Here is a 25,549-nt window from a genome sequence, read left to right as displayed (position 1 = left end):
CCGCCCCGCCCCGCCCCGCCCCGCCCCGCCCGCGGCAGCGGCAAGCCCCGCCCCGCCCCACGCAGACACAGGCCCGCCCACACGCGTGCCCCGCCCCCGGCGCGTCCTGAGACCCTTCCGGCGCGCTTCGGCCGCTCTGCGTCATACGTGTGCGCGCGTCGCGGCGCGCTGCGTATGTTCCTGGGCGGGAGCAGAAAAATGGCGCCAGAACTAGCGGCGGGCTGAGCACACGGGCCCCCTGGAAGCCGGCCCTGCGGTCCCCGGGCCGACCCGGCCCCTCCTGGACATGGAGGACGTGGAGGCGCGCTTCGCCCACCTCCTGCAGCCCATCCGCGACCTCACCAAGAACTGGGAGGTGGACGTGGCGGCCCAGCTGGGCGAATACCTTGAGGAGGTGAGGGCGGCCCCGGGGAGCGGCGCGGGGCGGGGGCTGCCGGGCGCCCGCCGCCTCCTGGTCCGTGTCCAGCTGGCTCTCTGACCGCACTCGTCCTGAGGCTCGTTTCTTTGTCCCCGACTCCGTCTCTGCCCCTCGAAATCATCGCTTATAGGTTTAGCCTGGAGCTGTCATTACAGGTCGCTACCCATTAGTGAGCCTTGAAATCGATTTAGTGAGTGGCGACCGGTGTCTTTCTCTCACAGAGCAGGATAGGATTTGGGTGCCTGTGTGGGTGTGTGGGAGATCTGGATCGATGTGAGAGGGATAGCTTCTGTTAGACTTTCAAACCAGTTCCGAGTTACTGCCGTGTTCCATCTTGTCAGCATTTAACCTTTTTTTCGTGTTTGGCGGTTGTGTCTAGACCTCGTTAAGGAGCTGTCCGCTCCATTTCGGCACTTCACTTTCAGTCCTCAGCCCACTTGGACTGCTGTGCTCTTGATCAGTAATGACCTCCCTCCTACCAAATTCAAGGGTCACCAGAAGTGTCATCCTGTTCAGCTCAGCAGCATTTGGTGGGTTGACCACGTCCTCTTTTTTGAAACAGGTTTTCATCTGATTTTCTTCCGATCTCTTTGCTACTTTTTCTCTCCTATCCAGTCTCCGTGTTGAGCTCCTCAGGGCGTGGCCTGAGCCGTCTTTTTACACATTTCCCCTAAACCATTTCATTTATTTCCATGGTTTTAAGTATCACTTGCATGAGAGCAACTCCTAGGTTTATTTATTTACTCCTCCTCTCCCTTGGTTTATATTTCCATCCCAGGTCTTTTCTCTGAATCTGTTTTGTGTATCCAGCTGCTCATCTTGACATTCCTCTTAGATGTCACACAAGCACCTCAGGTTTAATGTACTTAGCGGGGGGCTCTTTATTTTCCTGCTCAAATCCCAGCCTTCCTGCTCTCGGCGTATGGCACCCCTGTCCAACCAAGGTGAAAGCTAAGAGCTAGTGAAACCCCACACTCTGCTCCCGTTCACCCATGAATTCTATCCGTTATGCCACCAGAATTTCACTTCAGTTCATCTGTTTTCCATTTTCTCTGATCCAGGCCACAATCTGCCTCCCGGTCGTGTTAAAACCTTCCTCCCTGGACTCCCTGCTGTTGTTTTTGGGCCCATCCAGTTCATGCTCCACCCAGCAGCAAGGGTGAAGCTTAAAACCTAAACTCATCCTGCAGCAGTGCCCTGCCTAAAAGCCCTCAGTGGGTTTCCATTGCTTCCAGAATACAATCCAGACTTCCTTGTCTGAATCCGGCCCTACTCACGTTTTAGCCTCGTCTCAGGCTCTCCTCCACCTGTTCCTTTGAACCAGCCAGCAGCACCCAAGCTCATTCTTGGCTGAGGGTCTTTTTATTTTCTGCACTCAGTGGCGAAAATCCTTCACCCAGTTCTTTTTATGACTAATTCTTTCTTGTCCTGTATGTCTCAGTTTAAATATAAGCTGACCACCACATCTGAAACAGGTCTCTCTGTGCTAGTACCTTCTGTGTTTTAGAATGTTCATCATAAGCTGTCCTCTAACTTGTTTATGGTCTGTGTCCACCTAGAGTGTAAATTCCATGAGGGCAGGGACTGTGTTCATGTTCTCTCCCCTTTGCTTAATAAACACAGAGTAGGTGCAGAATAAATGTTTGTTAAAGGGACACTTGATCCAGTGATTGACCTCTGCTTGGATGTAGAGTCTCCTGCAAAAATGCAGAGAACTGTGTTAGGCGGGGCTGCCGTGGCTTCAGGCTGCCAAACCTTCTCTGCCCCTGAAGTTCTGATTTCTTTGCCTCTAGTTTTGTCTTTCTCCTCCTTTCATTTACCACACAGCTACCAGAACATTTTTTTTAAACACATTTTATGTTGCTGTTCTCTTCACAAACTTCCTCTGTCTTTCGGGAATTAGCAGAAGTGGTGCCTTGGTAGCTCCTCTCAGACTCACCCCCTTCTTCGTGCCACTGTAGACCTAACATCTCGCCTTACTCCCTGCACACCCTGTGGTTTGGATGTGTTTGCATAATCCTCATTTTCCCAAATCGTTGGATCCTGTGTCTGCTGACTGCCTTTGTGTGGGTGCCTTTGCTCTTCCTAAAATGCTGTTCTCTTCTTCTGCCTGGGGAGCATCGATCTGTCTTCAGGCTTAGCTCCGACGCCACCACTTTGTTCATCAAACACTTCTTGAACACTAGCATCAGGTACGGAACTGAAGGCTGGAATCCCCCTAATGTTGCTCACAGTCCTCTGAGGGAGGAGAGACTCAGTGTGACAAGACCACCCTAACAGGGTGGCGAGGCCCAAGGCATGTCCTAGGGAGACTGCAGAAGAGGTCAGTCTGAGCATGCTGGGGTAGGGGTTCTGGGCAGATGGAAGGCAAAGGCGAAGAGCTTGAAAACTCTGTGGGGGCTTCAGAGTGCTGTTCCCTGAGAGGAGCAGGGGAGGGGCTGGGTTGTGGGGAAGATCCTGAGTTAAGTATGGAGATAAAGTCTGGGGACTCTGGATGTCTTGGTGAACATATCTAGTGGGCAGCTGTAGACACAGTTCTGCAGCTTAGGAGAGAGAGCTGGTCTGGATGTGTTTGGGGATTGTTGGCATGTGGTTGGTAGACACAGATTTAAAGGGTGGTAGGAACTGGGACTCAGGAGAGGCTGGGGGGTCAGGGCTTGCAGAGGAAGGAGGAGGATGTACTTGGAAGCGTTTCCTGAGTTTTCTGCTCTAAGACCGCATTTCGTCTCTGTCTTCCCCACTGCTGAAGGTCCCCATTCCCACTGTTGGGGTGGGGGCCTTCCTGCCAGTGTCTGGCTGAGCTGGCCCCGACTAGGATGTGTGTGGTGTGAGCACCTCCAGAGAGGAGCTGGTGTGTGGCTTTGGCCCTTTGTGGCTGATATGCTCTATGGGCCTTCCTCTTCCAAAACACTAGGTCTCAGAGGTTACAGGAAATCACAAAGACCTGTCTTTCCCCTCCAAAAAATTGGACGCCGGTGAGCCCTAAGCAGAGCCAGAGCTGTTGTTCTGAGGGGCTGCTTGTGGTGATGGGCACCTTGGGCCGATGGGCACCTTGGGCCCGCGGCACTGGGAGAGGGTAGGGTGGCAGGTGGGCCTCTGGGGAGAAGGATGCATAGACTTCCCACTGCCCTGCGTTGTCTCTTGCAGCTGGACCAGATCTGCATTTCTTTTGATGAAGGCAAAACCACAATGAACTTCACTGAGGCAGCACTGTTGATCCAGGGCTCCGCTTGTGTCTACAGTAAGAAGGTGGGCCCCTCCTGGCTGCTGATCTTGGTGGTGTTGCGTCTTGTGGGACCGAGGTCTGCTGTCCTGCGGGGCGGGTGGCAGGCTCAACCCTGTCCCCAACCTGCCTCACCAGCGCCTCCCACCTCCTCCCCCAATTCCTCACCACTTTTTTTATGCATCTTCACTGGAGTATAATTGCTTTACAGTGTTGTGTTGGTTTCTGCTGTACAGCAAGTCAATCGGCTACACGTACGCATATATCCCCACGTCCCCTCCCTCTCGAGCCTCCCCTCGCCACCTTTTAACACCGAAGAACAAACTTGGATTTAAAATTGCAGGGTTGGGAATTCCCTGGTGGTCCAGTGGTTAGTACTCTGCACTTCCAGGGCACAGGTTCAATCCCTGGTTGGGGAACTAAGATCCCACATGCCGTACAGCACAGCCAAAAAAGAAAAAGAAAAAAAGACATTTTATTCGAAAGGGAAGGAAAGAAGTTAGGCAGTAACTAAATCAGTGGCTCTCAGCCCAGGCCGCAATCCAAATAATTCCCAGTGCCTCGGCCTCACCCAGACTGATTAAACCAGGATCCCCAGGTGGTAGTGGATGGGGCAGGTAGGCATCAGGATTTTTTGAACTACCCTGGCAACCAGGATTGAAACCATGGAGCTGGGGTGGCCAGCCGGGTCGGGGAGGGGAAAGGGGCGCTGGGAGAGGAAAACGATGAAACAAAGACCTGGAAGAAGCAGGTAAGGAATGGGCCAGGAACGGGGACCGTTGGGTTCGCCTTGGAAGAAAGGAAAGGAGCCTCCTCTCAGGAGACTGCAGGGAGAAGTACTGATGCAGAGAATGTGACCCCGGGTTTGCAGAGTTCATGCCTAAGACCTCAGTTTTCACAGCGGAGCATGTGGGTCAGCTGCTGGGTAGGAAATGAGGAGCGTGAGGTTTGGTGAAAGTTCAAAATATTTGCTGAGGGGAATGCAAAATAAAAGATGAACTGAAAGCACTGGTCATCTCATGAAGATTAAATGCACCTTACTGCTTTGCAGGGGCCATCAGTGATCACAGTTGAGACTCTTCTCCAGCAGATCCAGCTGTTCCCTAGTGGAGGAGCATGGAAAAGTGGACCACAGCACTGGTCCCAAATGGGTGGCTCAGTGGGAGGGGGAAAAGTAAAAGGTGCACAGGAGGTAAGAGTTTAGGAGTGTGTTGAGGAGCTCAGTAATGGGGTCCTAACCAGACAGAAGAGGGGGAGTAAGCTGCATGCAGGTTAACTGGCCCAGGGTATGGTGGACCTCCCTCTGGGCACCGTGAGTTATTAAGATGGTCTGAGATGTCATTGGTTTTTGTCCTAAATGATCCCATTAAATTGGATTCCTTTGTCCTGCATTTGTCCTCAAAAGGAATATCTGCAACTGACTTTGAAAGCATAAAACATAAGGTGAACTGATAGAGAAATATGTAGACAGGTGGATATGTGATAAAGCAGGTGTAGTAAAATGTTAACACGAAATCTGGAAGGTGTGAGGGAAGCGTAGGCTGTAGTCAGCGCTGTCCAACTGGACTTTCCGAGGTGATGACAACGTTCTGTGATCTGTGTTGTCCTGTACATGCGGCTCCTGAGCCCTAAAATGTGGCAGGTGTGACTGAGAAATCTTGCGTTTATTAACTTTTAATTACGTTTAAATTGGTAGCGCCCCCTTTGTCTCGTGGCTGCCATGTTAGATGGTGCAGCACTGAATTCCTGCATCCCTGGCGCAAGTCCTGGACCCATCACTGATCGAGGTTACTTTAATTCTCTGAGTCTCAGTTTATCTCGTGTGCAGTGAGAACAGCTAGGGCAGCTGATTCAGAGTCCGTGAGATGAGGCATGAAGCCCAGTCCTGTGTGTGACAAGCTCTTAGGAAAGTTAGTGTTTACTGTTCCTGGTGCGTGGGGCCCACGGGGTCAGGTGCCGCCATCTGTGTGGCTCACTGCTGTCTTCTCTTGGGCACAGTCACCCCGGAGGGAGGTGCTCGGGGCAGCCCCTGTGTGCACCCTCCTGGGGGGTGCTTTGTGGTCAGTATCTGGAAAATCCCATCCCTCACCTCAACGGTGGGGCCACACAGGTTGTGGCTGGAGCTGTGACAGGACGGCAGAGACCCACAGGCGCTCCTGCAGCTGGGGTGCTGGTTGGGAGCAGCAGGGACACGGGCTGGGGGCGGGCTGGTTGGTGTGCCCCGTGCAGGCAGACGGAGCTGCGTGGGCACAGGGCTGGGTGCCATGGTGTTGAGGTGGCCACACCTGCTGCGGCATGGTGCAAGGGCGCAGGAGGAGGAGTGGGGGCTTCGGGTGTTAGGTAATTCTGGGGAAACATACTAGTCCGATTGGAGAAGTATTTTTGGCAGCGAAATTGGCAGGAATTGTGCTGGCGGTTTTGGAGAGGACCCCTGGGCTTCTCTGTGTACTCAGATGACTAGTTCAGAAGGCTCTGGGGAGGGCCCCTCCTTTCTGCGTCCTCACTGCCCGCTTCTGGTTGCCAGGTGGAATACCTCTACTCACTGGTCTACCAGGCTCTTGATTTCATCTCAGGCAAGAAGTGAGTACTGGAGGCGGGGGCCTGTGCGTCTGCTGTGTGTGCGGCTCAGGAGGCCCCGTGGCCTCCTGTGCATCCCGTGCACTGATTCTCTCTCAGGCGGGCCAAGCAGCTCTCCTCCGAGCGGGAAGATGGGACCATCGGGGATGCCGGCTGCAGGGCCCCCCAGGAGGCGGAGTATGAGGTGAGGTTTCCGGGGTGCCTGGCCTTGCCCGTCGCGCTTGCCAGGCACCCTCTTGAGCTCTCCATCCCCCACAGTTCCTGTCGTTGGATGGCCTCTCTGACTCCCGCGCTAACGTGGACCTGAGGAGTGACCAGGCCCCCAGTGTGAGTGCCCCCTCCTGTGTTTAGCTGATGGGGCTGTTGGAAAGTGATGTCATGCCACGTGGGTTCCCACAGTTCACCCGCTCTTGGCACCTGTGCAGGAGACCCTCATCGTCCCCCTCCTGCCCATGGCCCTGGTCGCCCCTGATGAGATGGAGAAGAACAGTAACCCACTGTACAGGTGTGGGCCTGAGCCTGGAGGGTGGAGGGTGCGGTATGCTGCGAAAGGGGTTCTACAGCACCTGCGTTTTTGGCAGCACAGCTGTCAGGGGGAGGTCCTGGCCAGCCGGAAGGATTTTAGGATGAATACGTGCACCCCTCACCCCAGAGGAGCCTTCATGTTGGAGCCGGCAGGCATGTCCCCTGCGGAAGCACTGCTGCCGAGGAACCAGAAGGGTGAGGGCTCGGATGTTGGTGGGAAGGAAGGGTCTTCTGGGCTGGGCTCCTTGTTGGGTCCCCTGTGCCCACCATTCTGGACCTGGGAGCTCCTTCCTCCCCAGGCACCTGCTCGGAGGACGGAGCTCTTTTGCCCCATCTTTGCCTGTAGCTGGCTCGGTCCTGGGGGCCTGAGGCCTGGGCCTGGGCCGTGTTGTCCCTCCCCAGCCCTGGCTCTGCTGGGCCCCTGCGAGGGGCCTTCTTGGGGGGAGCAGGGCTGACCCTGTTCAATCCCCATCTTTCCCAGAGGCCGGGGGTGCCGAGGGGCAGCCAGTGGACGTCTCTGTGTGCAGGAGTCCAGTCCCGGTGCTCAGCACCTCCCAGGAGCCAGGTGAGGAGAGCGCTCCCCGTTGGACCCGCAGGGTGGGGTGGGGGGACGGGGCTCCGCGCTCAGCCACCCCAGCCTGCCCACCTCTGTACAGCCTTGGGAGGGCTGAGGCATGGGGGGCGGGCCTCTGTGCCCAGGGCCCACCTTGGGCAGCCGTGTTTTTTTGGTTCAGTGACCGCCCCCTGGCCATTCCGGGCCTCTGAGGTTTGGGGCCACCTCCCTCCTCTCTGGGAAGACAGAGGTGGCCGCATGTAAAGAGGAAAATGACTAAGAAATAAAACGAACCAAACAAAGCAGCCGTGTGATGAGAGTGTAACACGCCTTGCTGCATCCTCTGGTTCTAACAAACGAAGCTGAGAGAGGAACGGCCTCTCATCCCGGAGGGGCAGCCCCCCATCTGTCGTGTGGTCCTCGGGCTCCTTGGGGCTGACGGGTCTCTTCCTTCCCTGCCCAGGCGCCTCTCCGGAAGGCCCAGCGCCCGGAGGCGGGGGTGAGGAAGAGGATGCAGAGGGGCCAGCAGACCCCCCCGAGGCCTCAGCCCCCGAGGTCCCCATGGAGCCCCAGGAGCCCAGGAGCCCCGAGCAGGTGGGACCCACGACGAGGCCTGCAGAGCTCTAGCCCTCAGCCCAGGCGGGGCAGCCACACGTCCCGTGGTCTTTGCTCCGAGGCGTGTTGTTCTCTGCCCTCCCTCTGGTCCTTGCTCACCGGGGCAGTGGGTCCGTCCTCCAGCCCGCCCTAGAGCCGGCCCCACGCCCTTCCCTTTTGGACGGCAGCTTCCACGTCTCTCCCCTCCCTGAGCAGAGCAGCCAGGGGAGTGGGCTGGCGCCGAGGGTCCGAGCCCCGCGGTGCTCAGGGCTACTGCCCACAGTGGCAGCTGGTCTCCAGGGCTGCCCCTCCTGAGGCCAGGCTGGCAGGCGCGGACAGGCCTCCCTCTCTCAGCCCCAGCTGCTCAGCTCTGTGCTCCCGCCTAGAGTTAAGAAATCTTTTTATTTGTTACAGGAAAAAACCCTGACACATAGGAAAAAATACTAACCTTTGTTAATTTTGGTTAGTAGATACATGGATGTTACATTGTTCTATTCTTTTTATTTTTTAAAGGGGAAAAAGTACCCCGTGACCACTAGTTTATGTGTCCTCCTGAAGTTTTTTCTAGGGTTTTTGTTTTACTTTTGAACTTCCTGCCCCCAAAGAGGGTCCCTGCAGGGTTCTTGGTGTCTGGCCCCACAGCAGAGCTGCTGGGGTGCCTGGAGCCTTGGGTCGAGGAGGAGAGGGGAACCCCCTGCGTTTCTTTCCAGAGTGCAGCCCAGCCCAGGAGGTGCGCACTACGGGAGCAAAGGGAGGCCCTGGAACCTGCATCCCGGCTGAAGGTGAGGGGTGGTGGGGCCTGGACCCCCGACAGAGAAGGCGTGCTTGAGGCCCTCTGCAGTCTTCCTTCCCCGAGAACTGGACCTCTCTCCGGCCGCCCCAGGGCCCCCCCCTCCCTGGGTCTCCTGACTGGCGGGAGGGTGCGTGTCCCCCACTCTTCCCTCTGCTTGTGCTCTGTGCTCAGGAGACCCCAGACCCCTGGCAGGGCCTGGACCCCTTCGACTCCCTGGACTCTAAGCCCTTCAGGAAAGGTAACTGGGGGAGGGGCACCGCCCCGGGCGTCCGGGGCTGGGCTCACCTGGCTTGAGTGGAGGCTGGGGCTCCAGGGCCCGTGGGCACAGGGATCCGCCCTGGGCTGTGGTTGTGCTCCGAGACCGTCTGTGTGCCCCCAGGTAGGCCCTACTCTGTGCCGCCCCGTGTGGAGGAGGCTCCAGGACAGAAGCGTAAGAGGAAGGGTGCCTTCAAGCTGCAGGACTTCCACCAGTGGTACCTGGCTGCCTGTGCGTGGGGCCGGGGGCCGGGCTGGGGCCAGAGGGCGTGGCTGCAGCTGCGGGACCTGGCGTGGCCCCTGCTGACCCACTCCATTTGCAGACACCGAGCATGCTGACAGCAGGAGGCCCCGGCGAAAGGGCCCCTCCTTTCCAGGTGAGGCCAGGGCCTTGCGTGCTCTTCCAGGGGCATGAGGGCGCACGCTCCGCTCCCTCTCCCCAGCCTGGGGACGCCCAAGGCCCTGGTGGACTGGGGTGGACCTGGGCAGGACACGGGAGCCCCTCTTATGAGACTCTGGTGTGCAGACATGGAGGTCCTGTACTGGAGGCACGTGAAGGAGCAGCTGGACACCCTCCGGCAGCTACAGAGGAGGGAGGTAAGTACCAGCCACCGTCTGGACTCCTCTTGGCCCCTGGCGGGAGGCGGCAGCACCCCTCAGATGCTCTCTCTGCACAGGTGGCTGAGCGGTGGCTGCCGAGGACTGAGGAGGGGCTGTGGCCTGCGGAGGAGGACCGCCTGGAGGACTCCCTGGAGGACCTGGGAGCGGGAGGTGGGCACCTATCGGGGGCAGGCTGGGTTGGGGCGCACAGCCCTCTGCAAGCTGACCTACTTTCTGCTCGGGTCCTCCCCTCCCAGCAGAGGACTTTCTAGAGCCTGAGGAGTATGCAGAGCCTGAGGGGGCAGCGCCTGGGGAAGACGCAGACGCAGACCTGGGTAGGTTTGCGAGGGGGCTGCTGGCTTGGGGGCCCTGAGGGGCAGGAGAAGGTGAGGCGCACGGCTGCAGCACCTCACGTCTGCCCTTTTCCAGACGCGGGAGCCATGCCAGTGCCCCTGAGCTATGAGGAGCTGGTCCGAAGGAACGTGGTAGGCCCAGGTCAGGGTGGGGGGGGGGGGGGGGAGCTGGGAGGTGGGCCCTACACAGCGGCCGTAGCCCCGATCCTCCCCCAGGAGCTCTTCATCACCACCTCGCAGAAGTTCGTGCAGGAGACAGAGCTGAGCCAGCGCATCAGGGACTGGGAGGATGCCATCCAGCCGCTGCTCCAGGAGCAGGTGAGGTGGGCTGGGCCAGGGCCTCTGGCGGAGAACCCGAGCCTCCGCTGCCTGCCTGGGGCCAGCGCCGGAACCTGCCCCTCCCCTTTGCAGGAGCAGCACGTGCCCTTCGATATCCACACTTATGGGGACCAGGTGGTCTCAAGGTTCCGCCAGCTCAACCAGTGGTGCCCCTTTGCGGAGCTGGTGGCTGGCCAGCCTGCCTTCGAGGTGTGTCGCTCCATGCTGGCCTCCCTGCAGCTGGTGAGTGGCCTGGGGGCCTGGGAGGGAAGCGGTCCCCGGGCTCTGCTGATGCTTTGTCCCTACAGGCTAATGACTACACGGTGGAGATTACCCAGCAGCCGGGGCTAGAGGCTGCCGTGGACACCATGTCCCTGAGACTGCTCACGTACCAGCGGGCCCACAAGCGCTTCCAGACCTACGCTGCCCCCTCCATGGTCCAGCCCTGAGCGGGGAGCGCTGAGACCAGGGTCCCCCACAGGTGCTGGGCACGCATCTGCTCACTCCACTCTGCTTCCCGGCTCACCCAGACTAATAAAGTGTTGCCATCCCGCCAATCCCTTAAAAAACGCTTTACAAAACTGTCCTGTGTGGAGGAAATGGCTGTCCGTCCCCTGCACCCCAGGAGGCAACCAGGTCCCCAGCCCCTTTCCTGCCAGGGCCGCCAGGGGCTGCTGGTACAGATCTCAGGCGCACACAGCTTCATTGCACCCTTTTAATGTGCCGGCTCGGCTCAGCGCAGCACGCTGCGGAAGGCGGCCATATGGCGCCGCACGCTCGCGGCGATCTGCTCGGCCGACTTGGCTCTGCTGTAGTAGTCTGTGAAGAGGCCGTCAGGGCTGAGCAGGTAGATGGCGATGGAATGGTCCACGATGTAATCCTGGTCCTCGTCCTTGGGGCCGGCGCTGTAGTATACACGGTAGCTGCGGCTCACGTGGGCAACCTGCTCGGCAGAGCCGGTCAGGCCCAGCAGCCTCGGGTGGAAGTCCTGCACGTAGCGGGCCATGGCTGCGACGTCGTCCCGTTCGGGGTCCACAGTAATGAAGATGGGCTGCACTGGGGGCAGGCCAGGCTCTGCCTCCAGCTGCCGCACCACCTGCACCAGCTTCTCCAGCTCATCAGGGCAGATGTCGGGGCAGTGAGTGAAACCGAAGTACATCAGGACCCACTGGCCCCGGAAGTCAGCTTTGCAGCGGGCCTGGCCCTGGTGATCCAGCAGGCTGAAGTCGCCCTGGCCCACAGCAGCCTGGCGCAGGGCCTCTGCCCGCTGTTGCTGCCGCCACTGCTCCTTCTCGGCCCTCACGGCCAGCCAGGCCCCACCCAGCCCAGCCCCAATCAAGGCTGTGATAAGCAACCTAGTTCGCAGCCCAGGGCCCTGGGGCTGGCCCTGCCTGCCCGTCTCTGCAGGGCCCTGCCTTGGTAAGAGCCGGTACCTCACATGCTGGCCCTCACTTCCTGGGGTTCGAGGGAGGGCTGGAGGCTTGAGCTGAGAGAGCCTGTGCCAAGCCTTGGGTGCCCGAGCCAGCAGCAGCATGGACCCGATGCTCCTGGAAAAGAGCAAGGCTGTCAGGAGCCAGAAGGTGCCTGGGCCTCCCTGGTGGTCCCCCATCATTCTGGAGATATCTGCCGCCATCTGAAGGACCAACCCCACACAGGCTCTGCTGTCAGCAGCTGCTCACCTGGGCTCAGAACTGCTTCACCTGTGAAACCTCCAACTCCAGCTTAGGTGTCATCAAGCGTCCACCCGTCCCTCCCGCCCTTCAGCCTGAGAGCCTCAGTCTGTCGCATCCGAACCGGCCCCGCCCCCGCAGGTCTCACCAGCCCAGCCCAAGCCTGCGCCTGCGCGCCTGAGTCGACCGAGAGCATTCCAAGCGCATGCCTCGCTCGGATCCCTGAGCGTATTTCTGTTTGCAATAAACTCCCAATTCTTGAAAGGAGGTGGGGTGAATCTCCGGCTTCAAACTTCTCCCCCCCCCCCCCCCAAGACTGACTCCTCCGGCCCTTTTGCAGCCTTTCCCCTCTGAGGCCACTTCAAGCGTGGTGCTCTGGGCCCCTGCCCCGCGGAAATTCGGCGCCCCCCGCCCCGCAGCGCCCTCCCTCCCCCGCCCCCCGCCCCGTCCCTCGTACGGAGAACCGTCCGGCCGCAGTCGCCCTGGAAGAGAAACGAGGTTTCCATTTGCCTCGAGCCCACTCTTCACAGCCAGGTACCCGACAGCAGCTCTGGGCTCGTGGTGATCTCCGTGCCTTTCTCGGGGGCCTCGAGGCTTGCTGGGCGGAGGTCTTGGGAACCCCCCTCACCTGTTCAGCCGCTGCTGGGGGGACCCTCTCGGACTCTCCTGAACGTCCGGCCCCCGCCCCGTCCGACGCTTCCTGGGCAGGACGACCTGGACGCGCACGTCCCGCAGCCCGTTCACACCAGCTTCCTCCTTTAGAGAACGCGCTCTAATTGGTGCACGAGCTGGAGCTGCACACGAAGGCAGTCTGTGGACGTGTCCAGGGCCCTTCTCCGGGAGCCCCCTCTCCTCCGGGAGCCCCCTCCAGGGCGCTCTCGCAGAACAAGCCTCGCGCGCCGGGTCGGTGCCCGGAGCCCGGAGATGAGACCCGAGAGTCAACGCGGGGCCCCCGCCTCGCTCGACGCCAGTGCGCATGCGTCCGCGGCCCCGCGATCGCGCAGGCGGGCGTGGAGCTGGCCGGCGCCGGGCCGTGCGCATGCGCCGACGGTGGCGGACCTGCGCCGGAAGTCACGTGAGGGGCGGGGCTTGCTCTGCGGCCGGCGCTGCGCTCGGTCGCCGAGGCCCTGTCGGCCGGCTCGCGGCCCCGGCGCACCGGGCACCCCGCACGGCTACGCGCCTTTTGGGCTCCGTCGCTGCGTGTCGGGCGGCGCGCGCGGCGGGGCACGGGGAGGGAGGAGCCGGACTCAGGCGGGGGGGGGTGGTCTCTGGGCACAGGGCTGAGTCAGAGCTGGCGCCCCTCTCCCTGTCCCCTCACCGGGCCTGGCGGCGGGTGACCGGGTCCGCCGGCCCGGTGGTCCCAGGCCGTCCCAGCGCAGCCCCGCTTCCTCCACTCCGCGGCGTGGCGGTCAGAGCGGCTGCCCCACGCTAACCGGCGGAGACGCGGTTCGCCGTGGACCCGCTCCGCGTCTCGCGTGTCGTCAAGCTCCGGGCCCTGCTGCACCCTTGGTTGCCAGCTCCCCTGGAGAGAGGGGGTCCCAGAAGGCTTGGGAGGGGGCGGGAGAGGCCCGCAGCGGCCGTGTGCCTGGCTGCAGCGGTGCGGGCCAGGAAGACCTTGTACCGGGCCTGGACGGGAGGGCCGTGAGGGTTGCCCCAGCCCCCAGCCCCGAGGCCAGGTCAGCCTTGCTCGGATGACGTCACTGGGTGGGAGTTGAAGGGGGGAGGGGACTGCCAGCGGGGAGGCCGGTCCCGGCAGAGGCAGGGTGAGACGGGGCTGCCCGCGTTGTGAACGGGAGGTTGGGGCCACATGAGGAGATGCCAACGGAGAGGCCGCAGCCACACGGGCTCCAGCCGCCGCTCCGGGGCCTGTGCCTGGCTGGGGAGGACGGCGGCCTTGGCCTCTCTGGGGCTTCCTGCGTACAGTCAGAGCAAACAGGCTGTCCCTTGCCTTCTCACTGAGGATGAGGGCTGTGTGGGGGAGACTAAGGGGTGTGGAGGAGATGGAGATCCTGGAGCTTCCTGTGAGGTGTGGGGATGTTGACCCTCAGGTTGGTCACGAGGGCTCAGGGGTCCTGAGCATGGAAGGTCAAGTCTCCTGTGTGATGGGATGATGGGTGCATCCGTCAGGTCACCCTCTCGAGTGGGTGGTCAGGCAGCCTGTGATGTGGGACGCTAACCCTGGGTTTGAGTCAGATCACCTGTGGTTGTGTGTGTTCATAAGTCAGGGGTCTTTAACATGCAGGAAGTGGACCCTGGAGTCTGGGGCCAGGTCACCTGTGATGAGTGGCAGGCTGTTGATGGTGGCCGTCACATCTCTTGCTTCATAGGGGAGTCCATCTGCAGGAATCAGCTTCCTGCTCTGACCCACAATATAGCAGCCCACTCGCCCTGGCAGCCCTTGCATCTGGCCAGCCTCCCCTGCATTAGGACTCCCAGGGACCCTCATTGGCCTCTGACCAGTGACCCCATCACTGACCCTGACCAAGGACTCATCAGCAACCTTGACCGATGTCCAAAATCATGCCCAGTGACAGGAACAATTCTGATAAGTCCTCACGAGTGACCCATCAATGTCCTATGGCCCCTGAATGACTGATCAGAGGCCCATCAGTTATCTTGACTAAGTCCCTCTTAATGACTCCGGTCAAATTTCCATCGATGATCTTGACCAAAGTCTAATGACCCATGGATAACTGATCAGTATCTTCCCTAGTGACCCTTCAGAGATTCTGGCCAGTGTTTCCATCAATAACCCAGATTAGTGACCAATCAGTGGCCCGCCTGTACCTGTGCTCTGGGTCTGGGTGACTGAATCCACAGATAGACTCCAGTTTATCCAAGGTGCCCCCCATGTCCCCCAGGCCACATCTGCTGATTACTGGCGCACGCTGGGCAGGAATGCTGAGTATACCTGCACAGTCGCCTCCCCGCCCCCACATTTCCCCTCAGCTTCCTTGGTTAGGACTCAGCTGGAGGTAAGTATTCACTGAGCAGTGTAGTGGGTGTCCAGCAGGAGAGGGAATGGAAAATAAGTTGTCCTGGTTTGGAATGGGGGATTGTCAGTGGGGGAGGAGGCTGGTACCTATTGCTAGGAGCACTCGTCTGGGGGATGGAGGGAGAGGAGTACCCAGCTCTTCCCTTGGGAGTCCTGTCTGGGGAACCGGAGGGGAAGGGGGAGCTGGATGACGTGGTCCTGTTATTGGGGTCTGATGGGGAAGGAGATCCAAGTTCTGTCCTGGGGTGTGAGAAGCCTGGGTCCTGCCTTTGGGGGCTCTGTCTGGGCCAGGCTTGAGGTTAGGAGCTGCCTGTGGCTGCTGGCCTCTTTGAGGTCAGAGGTTCTGGTCTGGAGAGGAGGTGTCTTCCAACCTTGCAGCCACAGGCAGCCAGGAGAGGGGCCAGGACCCTGCCTCAGGGCATGTTTGTCCCCAGGCTATTGGCACCAGGCTTCCAGCCACTCCAGCTGCTACCCAGACTTGGCTAGGGCCCGGGTCAGTGCAGCAGTCTCCTCCAGATTCATGGTCGGCCAGATGGCCAAGGGCATGGCCCCTAGACATGGGTAAGGTGGTGTAGGCAGCACAAAGCGGGCATTCCCACAGCAATGGGTTATCCTCAGTGTCAGGGACAGTGGTGAGGCGCTGTGGTGTCCCTGGGGGCGGGCAGTTCTCTTGGCCTGACCTCTGGGTCGGGGTCAGGGGCAGCCTGCCGTCCCCACGTACGGATTTGTGCGCGCTGCGCGTCCGGTCCAGCACAGCGCGCACGAAGCCCCTGACGTCTCCCTGCTTCAGGCGGATCGGCCCAGACAGCTGCTTGGGCTCTGGGTCCCTCCCAGGGAGAGGTCAGCAGGTGCGACTGAGGCAGGTGGGGCCGGGGGTCCTGGGGTCACTGGGGCCGCCACCACTCCGGGCTGCGACACGCATCTGGAACCTGTCGCCGTCCTGTGCGTGTCACTAAGGCCAAGCGCACTTGTCCCGACCCCGTTCCCGCTTCTCTCCCGCGTCCGCCCCGCAGTCCCGTGTCTGTGTCGCCCGCGTGCACGTCTCCGTGTCTGGCTCTCACGTCTCGGTCTCACAACTTGACCCCCGGCCGTACCTGTCCTGCACAGCGGCCTTCGCCGGTCCTGTTCGGATCCCAGCCGGGTTCCGCCCTGTCTCGAGGGCGGCCAGAGGGTGGGAACTGAGGGACTGCGCGCCAGACCAGAGCCGCGGAGGGGCGGGGCCTCCCGACAGGCGGGGTTCTAGGCCAATCACCGCCCCGAGGGGCGGGACGATCAGGATCGCGTCTGTCCTGACCAATCACGAGGGCCTGCGGGAGCGGGCCCGCCCGCCCTCCCGCCCCTTTTGCCCGCCCGCCGCGCCGCGGGCTCCAAGAGGCCGACAGGCTGCTGGCTCCAGAGGTTTTAAGAGATATTTGTGGGGCGGCGCCCGCCCGGCCGGTCAGTCATCCACGTCGGTCACCATCGGGGCCAGGTAGTCCGAGTGCCGGATCCCGAAGCTCCAGCCACGAGGCTTCCGGTGCTGCGGACCCAGGAAACGTCGCTGGCCTGGAGCGGCTGGCCGGCCCCGGGCTCCCGGGCCCGGACCTGGCAGCGCAGACCCTCGATCCCGACCCGGACCCCTTGACCCCGCCTCTGAGCCTTGACCCTGAACTGCAGACCACCTGGTCCACGTTGTAGGCTGCAGGCCCGGGATTCAGGGTGTCGCCTCGGGGGAGCGAAGTCCGCGCCAGCATCGAGAACTGGGGGGCCCGGGGCTTGTAGATCCCAGGGCTCACCACATGGTAGGCGCAGGGCCCGGGGGTCTGCGGGGGGGCGGGAGAGGCGCTGTGTCCGACTTCCAGGCCCGCCGACCGCTGACCCCCCCCAACGCGCAGTGCGAGCAGCCCCTTCCCCACCTTGCTGAGGTCCTCGCAGAAGCTGCCCACCGCGCTGCGGCCGTAGATGGAGTAAGTCGGGGCCGAGACTTTACCGACGACGCGCGGGCCCAGGAGCGAGGGCACAGTGTAGGTCCCGGGGCCTGGGGGAGCCAGCGAGGGTGGGTCTTTGCGGACCGGCCGGTCCCCCCGCTGCTGCCAGTGCAGGGTGGGCCTTCCTGGGCTCACCTGGGGTCTGTGACTCCGCGCGGAGGCCCCAGTTTCGGGGAGCGATGGTGTGCCGAGGCGCGCTGGGGTATGCCGCGTTCCCCGCTCGCTCCGGGAAGTACCTGCCTGCGGGGCGGACCGGGGTGTGGGCCGGAACTGGGGTGGGGGCCTGTTGGGGTCCTGGGCTGGAGTCCAGGGATTAGGGGGAATTTGAACTACGATTTGTCAAAGCCCGGTGAGGCTTGGAGCTCTTTTGAGATCCGGTGTGTGTGTATGGGGGGGGACCGAATTTGGAGTGTTAGGGTGCCCGAGGGAGACTTGGGGCTCGATGGGGGGGGGTCCCGAGTGGGCGTCCCAGGAGGCTGCTCGGCGTTGGGGAGGCCGGGGCCCCGGGGTCCTGACCCGGTCCTGGAGTGAGGAAGGGCTCTGCGTGGCGCGGGCGGCCGAAGATGGAGTAGGCGGGGGCGCCGTCGCGGCCGCGCACGGTCATGCGAGCGGGCACCAGGTGACCTGGCCCGGGGCCGCACGAAATCTGCTGCGTGGGGAGGCGCGCGCCGAAGGTGAAGGCGGGGGCGCGGGGCCGCGACGGGTCGTGCAGGATGTAGCCTGCGGGGCGCCCCAGCATCACCAGGCGCCGGCCTCTCCCCGCTGGGGCAGCCCCCTCCCGCTCCCCGCCCCCGGCCCGCCGCTGGTACCGGTGCCGGGTGGCAGCTTGTACTTGGGCCCGGGACCGCTGTAGAGCGCTGCGATGGGGCCGCGGGGCCGGTGCGGCCGCCACGGGCCGACCCAGACGTCCGAGCCCATGGCGCGGTGGGAGCGCTTGCGGCCTGCAACACCTGCGGACACAAGGTGGCGGCACCGGCCCCTCCACCCCGACTCGTGGGGCCGCACTCCCCATCCGCTCCAGACGGACTCGACTCCGGGGCGGGGCCCGAGCGTATCCCAGGAACCAGGGAAACAAACGGTAGCTTTCCCGGCTCCAGAGGGGCGCGGGGCAGGGACAGAGCTTCGAGGCCATCTCCCGTCTCCCACCCCCCAAATGTGTTCAGTAGGGGTGTGTGTGAGCGTGCCAAGTTTGGACTCAACACTGCGGGAGAGGAATTCCCCGAGGTTCTGGAGAACTGGGATATTTTAGGGACATTGGGGGAGGATACCAGGACGAGGGAGAGCTGTGGGGGACCTGGTGCCTGAGGGGGGCCCCCGAAGTTGATGCACTGACCTGCTCCTGTGTCTCCCAGCTGGGAAGGCAGGGTGGGTGTCTGGATTTCTGCCTCTGCTCGGCCCAACTCCCAGACCCCATTGTGTCTGGGTCGCGCCTCCAGGCAACCGGACAGACCGCCCCACCTGGCTCCGCCCCTCCCACCCCAGCCTCTCCTCGGAGTCCTTGGCACTGGTAGGTGTCCGGAAGGCTGGGCCACGGACCAGAACTCTGTTCTCACCCTTCCGCAGGCTTCAATACACCCTTTCCAGAAATGGACAGATCTGCAGACAAAAAAAAAAGTGAGAGAATAAAGAAACCAAGCTCAATTTAATTGTTATGTGTAGAGAGAGAACTTTGCATCTGTTTAAACCCATGGAACATTTGCAAAAAATAATCATGTACTGGGCCACAGAAAAGTCCCTACGATGCGCAGATGTAAACTATTATAATAGGATGGATAAAGAACAAGGTCCTACCGTAGAGCACAGGGAAAACTATATCAATATCCTGTGATAAACCATGATGGAAAAGAATATATTAATACATACATATATATATATATATAAATGTCTATATGTGTATAACTGAGTCACTTTGCTGTACAGCAGAGATTGGCACATTATAAATCAGCTATACTTCAATTAAAAAAGAAAACGCCCATGTAAGTTGAACAGAGAGGTATAATAGGGGCTTCCCTGGTGGCACAGTGATTAAGAATCCGCCTACCAATTCAGGGGACACAGGCTCTGTCCTTGGTCCGGGAAGATCCCACGTGCTGCGGAGCAACTGAGCCTGTGCTCTAGAGCCCACAAGCCACAACTACTGACCCCACACGCCACAGCTACCGAAGCCCACCTGCCTAGAGCCTGTGCTCCACAACAAGAGAAGCCACCTCAATGAGTAGACCCCACTCTCCACAACTAGAGAAAACCAGTGCACAGCAACGAAGACCCAATCCAGCCAAAAAAAATTAAAATTAAAAAGAAAATCACACTGTATTGTTTGTCTTTTTTTAATAACTTTTTTTTGCATAAATGTTTTTGCCCCTCAGAGGGATTCCTTAAGAGGTATCTCCTGTTGGGTATAACTGTTAAATCTGAGGTTTATATTTTCTAAGCGTTAAACATTATTCTAGATTTATTTATACTATTTAAAAGTACATACATACTTTTAACATAAACATGATTAACATATTCTTTGCTTTATATCATTTCTGATTATACAATTTTTCTTGCCTTTAAAAAATTCCAGTAATAGAAAAACCCTACATTTAGTGGGGTTAGCTGCTCTCTACCATCTTATTGATATTAGCTGTCCATTTGTATTTAGCCCTCCATGTGGAATTATGTCTTCATCACACTAGGCTTTTTCTCCAGCAAATGTTTCAGAAAGGCACAGTGGGGGCTAGGGTACCACCCAGCGTAGTTGGGGCCCAGTGACCAGTTAGTGGGGGGTCTTCCTGTGGGCGCTGCAGCGGATCCGCACATGCGCATGGGTTTCCCCACCTCCCGGGCCCCCATCATCCATTGGTCATGGTTGCTGGCAAGCAAACAGGTGACTGCCTCCATTCCTGTTTTGCTTGCATTGTCTCTGAGGAAACAGGGTCTCTGGGTCCATGGGCCCAAGTCCCTCTATTCCTTGGAGGGACTGGGACAGGGGTCCTGTCTCGGCAGGCAGCTGGAGATGGAGTTCTGAGGAGGCCGTTGCAGGTCAGACTTTCCTGGGACCCATTTTCTTGATCTTTATTTTTACCTAATGGGAATTTGTGATATTTATGCCATCACAGCAGAATCAGAGCGATTACATATGTTTCACAGTTTCTGTGGGTGACCCATTTGCTTCTGAAGGTGTGTCACCTTTCCAGCAAGGCCACATTTTTACTCTCTCTGGAAAGGTAAGAGGGCAAGGCGCCCACTACTTCAGGAGTTCACATGTCTCCAGTCACCTTCCCAGTAGGGAGTTTTTCCACATAGGGCAGGATTTACCCTCGATCTGGGTTTTGACAAAGTCAGGTGTTTCCACAGAGGAGGGGACTAGACCCTTCCTTGGTCACCTTTGTGTCTCTAGGACCTGTCACAGTCCTCAGCACTTTGTGAAGCTGGTGTCCTAAGGTATCCCCAGTGGACACTTCTGTTCTCTGACCGCAACCTGGCGCTCAGACCCATGACAGGGGTCTTCAGGTGCTGGGTGGGGATGTGTGGTGGGCACTGCATGGCCAATCATCAGGTGCAGGCAACAGTGTCATCTCCATCCTCTCAAGGTCATTGGATGCCAAACTTAACCAAGAGGCAGAGCCTGGGACCAGGACAGAGAATAAGGGTGGCATCCAGAAAGCCTGCCCCCAGCTTGAGGTCCACCTTAAGGCAGGGCCCCCTTCCATCCTCTTACTGTCACTTAATATGCTCGGGGAGGGGTGGGGAGGTTGGGAGGGGAGAGGTGGATGAGATACCTGAGGCTCACCAGAGCCCAGGCTGGGTGCCAGGGACATGCCTTGGCCATCTCGCCGCCCGAGTCAGGGAGAGTCATCTGTCCCCGAAGAAGGAACAAGTACATGTTGTGGGGGTCTGCCTTTGTCCCAGGAACTCCAGCTCTTTTTCATGTCTGGGTCCCACCTGACACCCGTCCTGAGACTTACTCCTCGGCTTGAGAAGCAGATGGAGGAGACAAGGCTTGACCTCTGAGAAGCCAAGCGCTGTGGGGCATCTACACACCGGCCTGCAAGGGGCCTGAGTCCTGGCAAGGAGGGAGGGGGTGGGCGAGGGAAGGCTGAGGCCTGAGACAAAGCACCAGAAGCCAGGCTGATCGCGTCCCGGGGCCAGAGGAGGGTCTCCGAAGGCTTCCAGGGCTGAGCGGTGACGGTGGTGGGAGCTGGACCTGGCAGGGCTTGGGGTTCTCCGCCGGCGTGAGTGGCGTCTGGCAGTCAAGATGGCCCAGAGGGAGGTCCAAGAGGCTTCAGAAGGTTGTGATAAGCCAGGCCAATAAAGAGGAAAGCATGACTTTTGGATTTTCTTTACTTTGTTCACTCTTTACTCTTGATAGCTTGAACATTCCTTTTGACAACCATCCCATCTCTTCTGAGCTCAGGGCAGGGGGAGTCCAGAGGCTGCTGGAGGAGGGGAAGGGAATCAGCCTTGGCCCCTCCTGAGCACCTGTGGGTCCGGGAGGGAGCAGTGCCAGCCTCCACTCCACACCTGCACACCTTCCCAGCAGCCCATCTGTGTGCTGGGCCTCGCCCCCACGCGCCCCCTCCTCAGGGACCCACTCCCTCCCGCCCAGAATGGAAGAGTCTTCTCGGGTTTCTGGTAATTTCATCGGGGCCTCATCGTGTTGCTGTAGCTACAGATAACATCTTCCTGTGGGTAACTCTTCCCAGCCAGAGCCCCCTGAGGCTGGCCCCGAGCTCAGGAGGGACACAGGGGTGTGGGACGAGTTTGGGGGTGTGAGGGTCCCTTAGGCAGAAGTGGGTGGGCTGGGATGTCGGAACAGTGCTGAGGAACGCTGCAATCTGCCACTGGAACCTACGGAGAAAGGGAGGGGCAGGAGCTGGGCGGGCCTGGGCGGCCCTGAGCTCGGGGAGCAGATCCCTCCAGCCAGGCCCTCCTGACAACACCCAAGCCCAGGTGCAGACAGAGACCCACCCCTCCTGGGTTGGGTGGCGCACTGGCCCCGGCACAGGGCCACCTTAGCCGGGCAGCCCTCTGGGCGGGGCGTGTCGCGGATGCCATCTGTGTGACAACCAGGCGGCACCCAGGCCTGAAGCGAGACGTGGTGTGTGCGGCACGTCGCTCCCAGCCTGCTGCCCGGCTCCCCGGGCTGTGTCTGCGCCCAGGCCATGCCCCAGGGTGCCGCGGAGGCTGACAGCCCCGGATGGGGCTGGGATGGGGACGGGGACGGGGACGAAGACTGGGGTGGCGCTGTGCGGGCCCTGCTGGGGCTGGCTGTGGTGGCCGCCACGGTGCTGGCCTGGCGCTGGCTTGGCGCTGGGCAGGACCAGGAGGCGGCAGGGCCGGCAGCCACAGCCCCTCGGCCATCTCAGGGGGGAGGAGCCGGGCCAGCCCTGTCCCTGAAGTCCAAGGTCAGCGGTGGCGTCGAGGGACACAGCTGCGGGCAGGGGAAGCCAGACCCTCCAGGATGTGGCCAGGGGAGTCCAGCGGCAGCGGAGGCCCAGGCCCAGGAGCCCCCGGGAGGTGGCGGTCTGGCCATAGCCATACCTCCACGCGAGACACCTGGTGAGGTGGCCAGCGGAGGGTCCTTGGGACGGCAGCATGGTAATGCCACTCCAGAAGCCCCCCGAGGAAAAGGAAGGGAGACTCGCAGGCCAGGCGCTGCCCTCCTGGGTAGGAGCAAAGCAAAGGGGATGTCTGCGCCCGTCCTGATACACTTCAGCCCCTGGAGTCCTGGAAGAGACGTGGAGCTGCAGGTGGAGGCAGGGGGCGTCCGAGCCAAGGCACCAGCTCACAAGGCCACAGCCCACACGGTGGAACGAGACACCAGCCCCTGGCAGCAAGGTGTGGGGTCACCTGGCTCACTGGGGAGGGGCCCAGGCAGCAAGGGGTTGCAGGTGGACCGCAGGTCAGGAGCGAGACCCCGCCGTTCGCTGAAGCGGGCCCCCCTTTCCCGGGGCGCTGCGGTGAGTGTGTGGGATGCTGTGGGTGCAGCCAGCAGCCTCCCCGCGGGCTCCCAGGGGCTCCCTTTCCCCCAGGAGCTGCCCCCATCACACACCCTGAATACGAGGCCCCCGACAGATGTCTTAGAGAAGGGGCAGGGGAAGAGCAGTCCCCAACCAGTCCCAGTCCTAGCTCTGGACTCAGAAGCCAAAGCTGATGAGAGCAGGGAGGCTGGGACCCTGGCCCCCAGGGAGTCTCAGGGGTCTCCAGCCTCCATGGAAGGCTGGCCCTGGGTGAGGAGGGAGGTCCTTGTCCCTGGAAGCGTCAGCCAGGCCCCAGGCTCCATGGGCCTATCCCCAGAGGGGCCACAGGGGGGATGCCTACTCTTGTCCCAAGGGCAGGGGAACACAGAGGCCGGCACTGGGGCTAGTGGCTCTGGAGACCACCCTTTCTTCAGTTCAAGGCCTGGAGGGACAGAGGAGCAAGGGGGCCACAGCATTAGAGAAGGGAGAGGACCCCTGCAAGGCCAGGTGGCTGGTGGTTCCAACAGAAGGAAACGAGTTGCAGAGGTTCGCAGCTGCGTCCCCTCCCTGAGCCCCTCCGTCATGTCCCCTCCATGCACCCCTAAACCCCTCCCCTCCTCAGGTTCCCCACCCGCAGCACATCCCCACCCAGGTCTCTTACCTGTAGCCCCGACTCTTCCGACCTCCTCTCCTTCAGACTCTTTGCCCCTCAGAGTTAGCCAAGGTCCCGCTGAGGATGAAAATCTCAAAGTGGTGCCAGGCCCTGCCTCTGCCCCAGCCCCATCCCCAGCCCCATCCCCTGCACCTGCCCCTGCCAGTGGGTCAAGGCTTGCATCTCAGGAGCCCAGTGTGCTTCTCTGCAAGGGCAGTCAGGAGGGGCAATTCTCAACGAGCTGGGGAAACCTTATTTCGATGGTTCTTAGGAGTCACCCTTTCCCCAGGCCAGACAGGCCCCAAGGAATAGTCCCAAGGGCAGCTCTGGAGAGCCCCAGAGAGCCCAGAATTTCCACACCCTCCGAGAACAGAGAGTCTGCTTCTCCCCCTGAAGAGGCCGTCCCCATCCGTGAGGACAGGCATGGCTCAGCTGGACTGGTCACAGGGGACCTGGCTGAGGCTGGAGCTCGGCCACAGCCGAGTAGCATCGAGACCAGCGAGGCTCCCACTGCAGGTCCTCCCTTAGGCCCAAGAGGGGAGAGCATCGAGGAGAAACATCCAGACTCGCTGCCCAGAGCTGCAGAGCCCAGGGTCCCCTCACGGCCACCGGAGCAGACCCAGCCTGGTCCTGCACCCTCCCCGGTTACAAGGCGGGACTCACAGCCTGTCCCCCGGCCACGGAAACGCAGCTTGTGTGAAATATCCCAGAGCTCTGAGCATGAGGCCAGCCCGGCAGCCCCAGGGCAGCGCCGAGGACAGGTGCCCCGGGAGGGGCCCGGCCCCGCAGGGAGTGGGCAGGTCCTCACTGAGAAGCAGAAGGAGGCCCGAAAACTCATGGTGTTTCTGCAGAGGCCTGGGGGCTGGGGGGTGGTGGAGGGGCCCCAGACGCCCAGGGCCTCGGCAGTGGCTCTGCCGCGATGGCTGGATCTGGGCAGCTGTCTGCAGGCACTGGCCTTTGCCCAGCAGCATGGGGACCCCGGCCTGGCCCAGGAGACCTATTCCTGGATGAGCGAGAATCTGCTACACGTGCTTGGAGACCCAAGCCTCTACCGGCAGCTGAGTGGGGCTGAGCGGGAGCGTATTCTGAGCCTTCGGACCGGCCGGGGCCAGGCGGCGCTGGGGGTCCTCGTGCTGCCCAGCCTCTACCGGGTGAGCCGCTCGGGGCTCACAAGGGACCCTCGAGGGGAGGAGGCTCCCGCGGTGGGGCCCGCCCCCCCGCCCCCCCGCACGTACCTGCACGTGTTCCACCCCGGAGAGAACACGTGGCGGCCCCTGACCCAGGTGCCCCCGGAGGCCCCGCTCCGGGGCTGTGGCCTCTGCACCCTGCACAACTACCTGTTCCTGGCGGGGGGCCTCCGAGGATCCGGTGCTGAGGCCGTCTGCTCCAACGAGGTCTTCTGCTACAACCCTCTGACCGACATCTGGAGCCGGGTGCGGCCCATGCAGCAGGCGCGGGCCCAGCTCAAACTGGTGGCACTGGACGGGCTGCTCTACGCCATCGGGGGCGAGTGTCTGTACAGCATGGAGCGCTACGACCCGCGCACGGATGCCTGGACCTCCTGCGCGCCCCTCCCCGCAGGCACCTTCCCTGTGGCTCACGAAGCTGTGGCCTGCCAGGGGGACATCTATGTCACCGGGGGCCATCTGTTCTACCGCCTGCTCAGGTACAGCCCCGCGAAGGACACGTGGGACGAGTGCCCCTACAGTGCCAGCCACCGGCGGTCCAGCGACATGGTGGCTCTGGGGGGCTTCCTGTACCGCTTTGACCTGCTGCACGGTGTGGGTGCTGCGGTGATGCGCTACAACACCGTGACGAGCTCCTGGAGCCGGGCCGCCTCCCTGCCCCTGCCCGACCCCGCCCCACTCCGCTGTGCGGTGGTGGGCAACACCATTTACTGCCTCAACCACCAGGTCACAGCCACCCTCACAGTCTCTGAGGGAACCGCCCAGTTCCAGGCCAAGGAGCTGCAGCCTTTTCCCCTGGGGATCAAAGGGGTCCTGTGCCCGTTCATCCTGACTCTGCCCCCAGGGGACCCACTGCAGACTGCCCTCTGAGCAGCTGCTGGAACACCAGGGACTTCAGCGCTGCTCTCCAGGGAGACCCTGGGA

At 61.0% G+C, this 25,549-nt stretch overlaps 5 protein-coding genes across 10 annotated transcripts; 2 read left to right on the top strand and 3 right to left on the bottom strand.

Moving 5' to 3' along the window:
- Nucleotides 1–148: 148 nt before the first annotated feature.
- On the top strand, nt 149–10,923 carry NCAPH2 (non-SMC condensin II complex subunit H2). Of its 3 annotated transcripts, none has more exons than XM_057741757.1 (20): nt 149–394; nt 3,566–3,667; nt 6,166–6,221; nt 6,318–6,402; nt 6,477–6,545; nt 6,644–6,723; nt 6,805–6,938; nt 7,225–7,308; nt 7,760–7,890; nt 8,601–8,672; nt 8,855–8,921; nt 9,063–9,170; nt 9,262–9,315; nt 9,465–9,535; nt 9,616–9,709; nt 9,799–9,873; nt 9,968–10,023; nt 10,108–10,209; nt 10,303–10,452; nt 10,518–10,923. In XM_057741757.1, the coding sequence occupies exons 1-20, from the start codon at nt 287–289 to the stop codon at nt 10,656–10,658; spliced, it is 1,839 nt and encodes a 612-aa protein (XP_057597740.1). In that variant the 5' UTR covers nt 149–286; the 3' UTR covers nt 10,659–10,923. The 3 variants fall into 3 exon arrangements, with proteins under 3 accessions (XP_057597740.1, XP_057597739.1, XP_057597741.1); XM_057741756.1 differs by having other exon boundaries at nt 171–394; nt 9,796–9,873; XM_057741758.1 differs by lacking the exons at nt 8,855–8,921; nt 9,799–9,873; nt 9,968–10,023; ... (1 more) ...; nt 10,303–10,452; nt 10,518–10,923 and having other exon boundaries at nt 171–394.
- Nucleotides 10,906–16,104, bottom strand: LOC130856839 (protein SCO2 homolog, mitochondrial). Of its 4 annotated transcripts, none has more exons than XM_057741761.1 (2): nt 15,969–16,104; nt 10,906–11,756 (listed from the first exon to the last, which is right to left on the bottom strand). In XM_057741761.1, the coding sequence occupies exon 2, from the start codon at nt 11,741–11,743 to the stop codon at nt 10,943–10,945; it is 801 nt and encodes a 266-aa protein (XP_057597744.1). In that variant the 5' UTR covers nt 11,744–11,756; nt 15,969–16,104; the 3' UTR covers nt 10,906–10,942. The 4 variants fall into 4 exon arrangements, with proteins under 4 accessions (XP_057597744.1, XP_057597742.1, XP_057597743.1 ...); XM_057741759.1 differs by lacking the exon at nt 15,969–16,104 and adding an exon at nt 12,508–12,981; XM_057741760.1 differs by lacking the exon at nt 15,969–16,104 and adding an exon at nt 12,337–12,650.
- On the bottom strand, nt 13,548–15,796 carry TYMP (thymidine phosphorylase). The gene is given in 7 exon segments (XM_057741614.1): nt 13,548–14,391; nt 14,606–14,767; nt 15,246–15,288; nt 15,290–15,425; nt 15,596–15,619; nt 15,622–15,693; nt 15,775–15,796. Coding segments are annotated over 7 exon segments (750 nt in total). The 3' UTR covers nt 13,548–14,100.
- A 208-nt stretch (nt 16,105–16,312) lies between the features above and the next one.
- CIMAP1B (ciliary microtubule associated protein 1B) lies at nt 16,313–17,759 on the bottom strand. The gene is made up of 6 exons (XM_057741763.1): nt 17,651–17,759; nt 17,358–17,561; nt 16,977–17,081; nt 16,770–16,891; nt 16,500–16,676; nt 16,313–16,393 (listed from the first exon to the last, which is right to left on the bottom strand). The coding sequence occupies exons 1-6, from the start codon at nt 17,757–17,759 to the stop codon at nt 16,313–16,315; spliced, it is 798 nt and encodes a 265-aa protein (XP_057597746.1).
- Nucleotides 17,760–21,988: 4,229 nt separating this feature from the next.
- On the top strand, nt 21,989–25,495 carry KLHDC7B (kelch domain containing 7B). Its single transcript, XM_057741613.1, has 2 exons — nt 21,989–23,056; nt 23,651–25,495. The coding sequence occupies exons 1-2, from the start codon at nt 21,989–21,991 to the stop codon at nt 25,493–25,495; spliced, it is 2,913 nt and encodes a 970-aa protein (XP_057597596.1).
- Nucleotides 25,496–25,549: the final 54 nt, after the last annotated feature.

Source organism: Hippopotamus amphibius, chromosome 7 (assembly GCF_030028045.1).
Source record: "Hippopotamus amphibius kiboko isolate mHipAmp2 chromosome 7, mHipAmp2.hap2, whole genome shotgun sequence".
Classification (NCBI taxonomy): domain Eukaryota; kingdom Metazoa; phylum Chordata; class Mammalia; order Artiodactyla; family Hippopotamidae; genus Hippopotamus; species Hippopotamus amphibius.
Note: the sequence above shows the minus strand (reverse complement) of the source record. Positions and strands in the feature narration are given on the sequence as shown.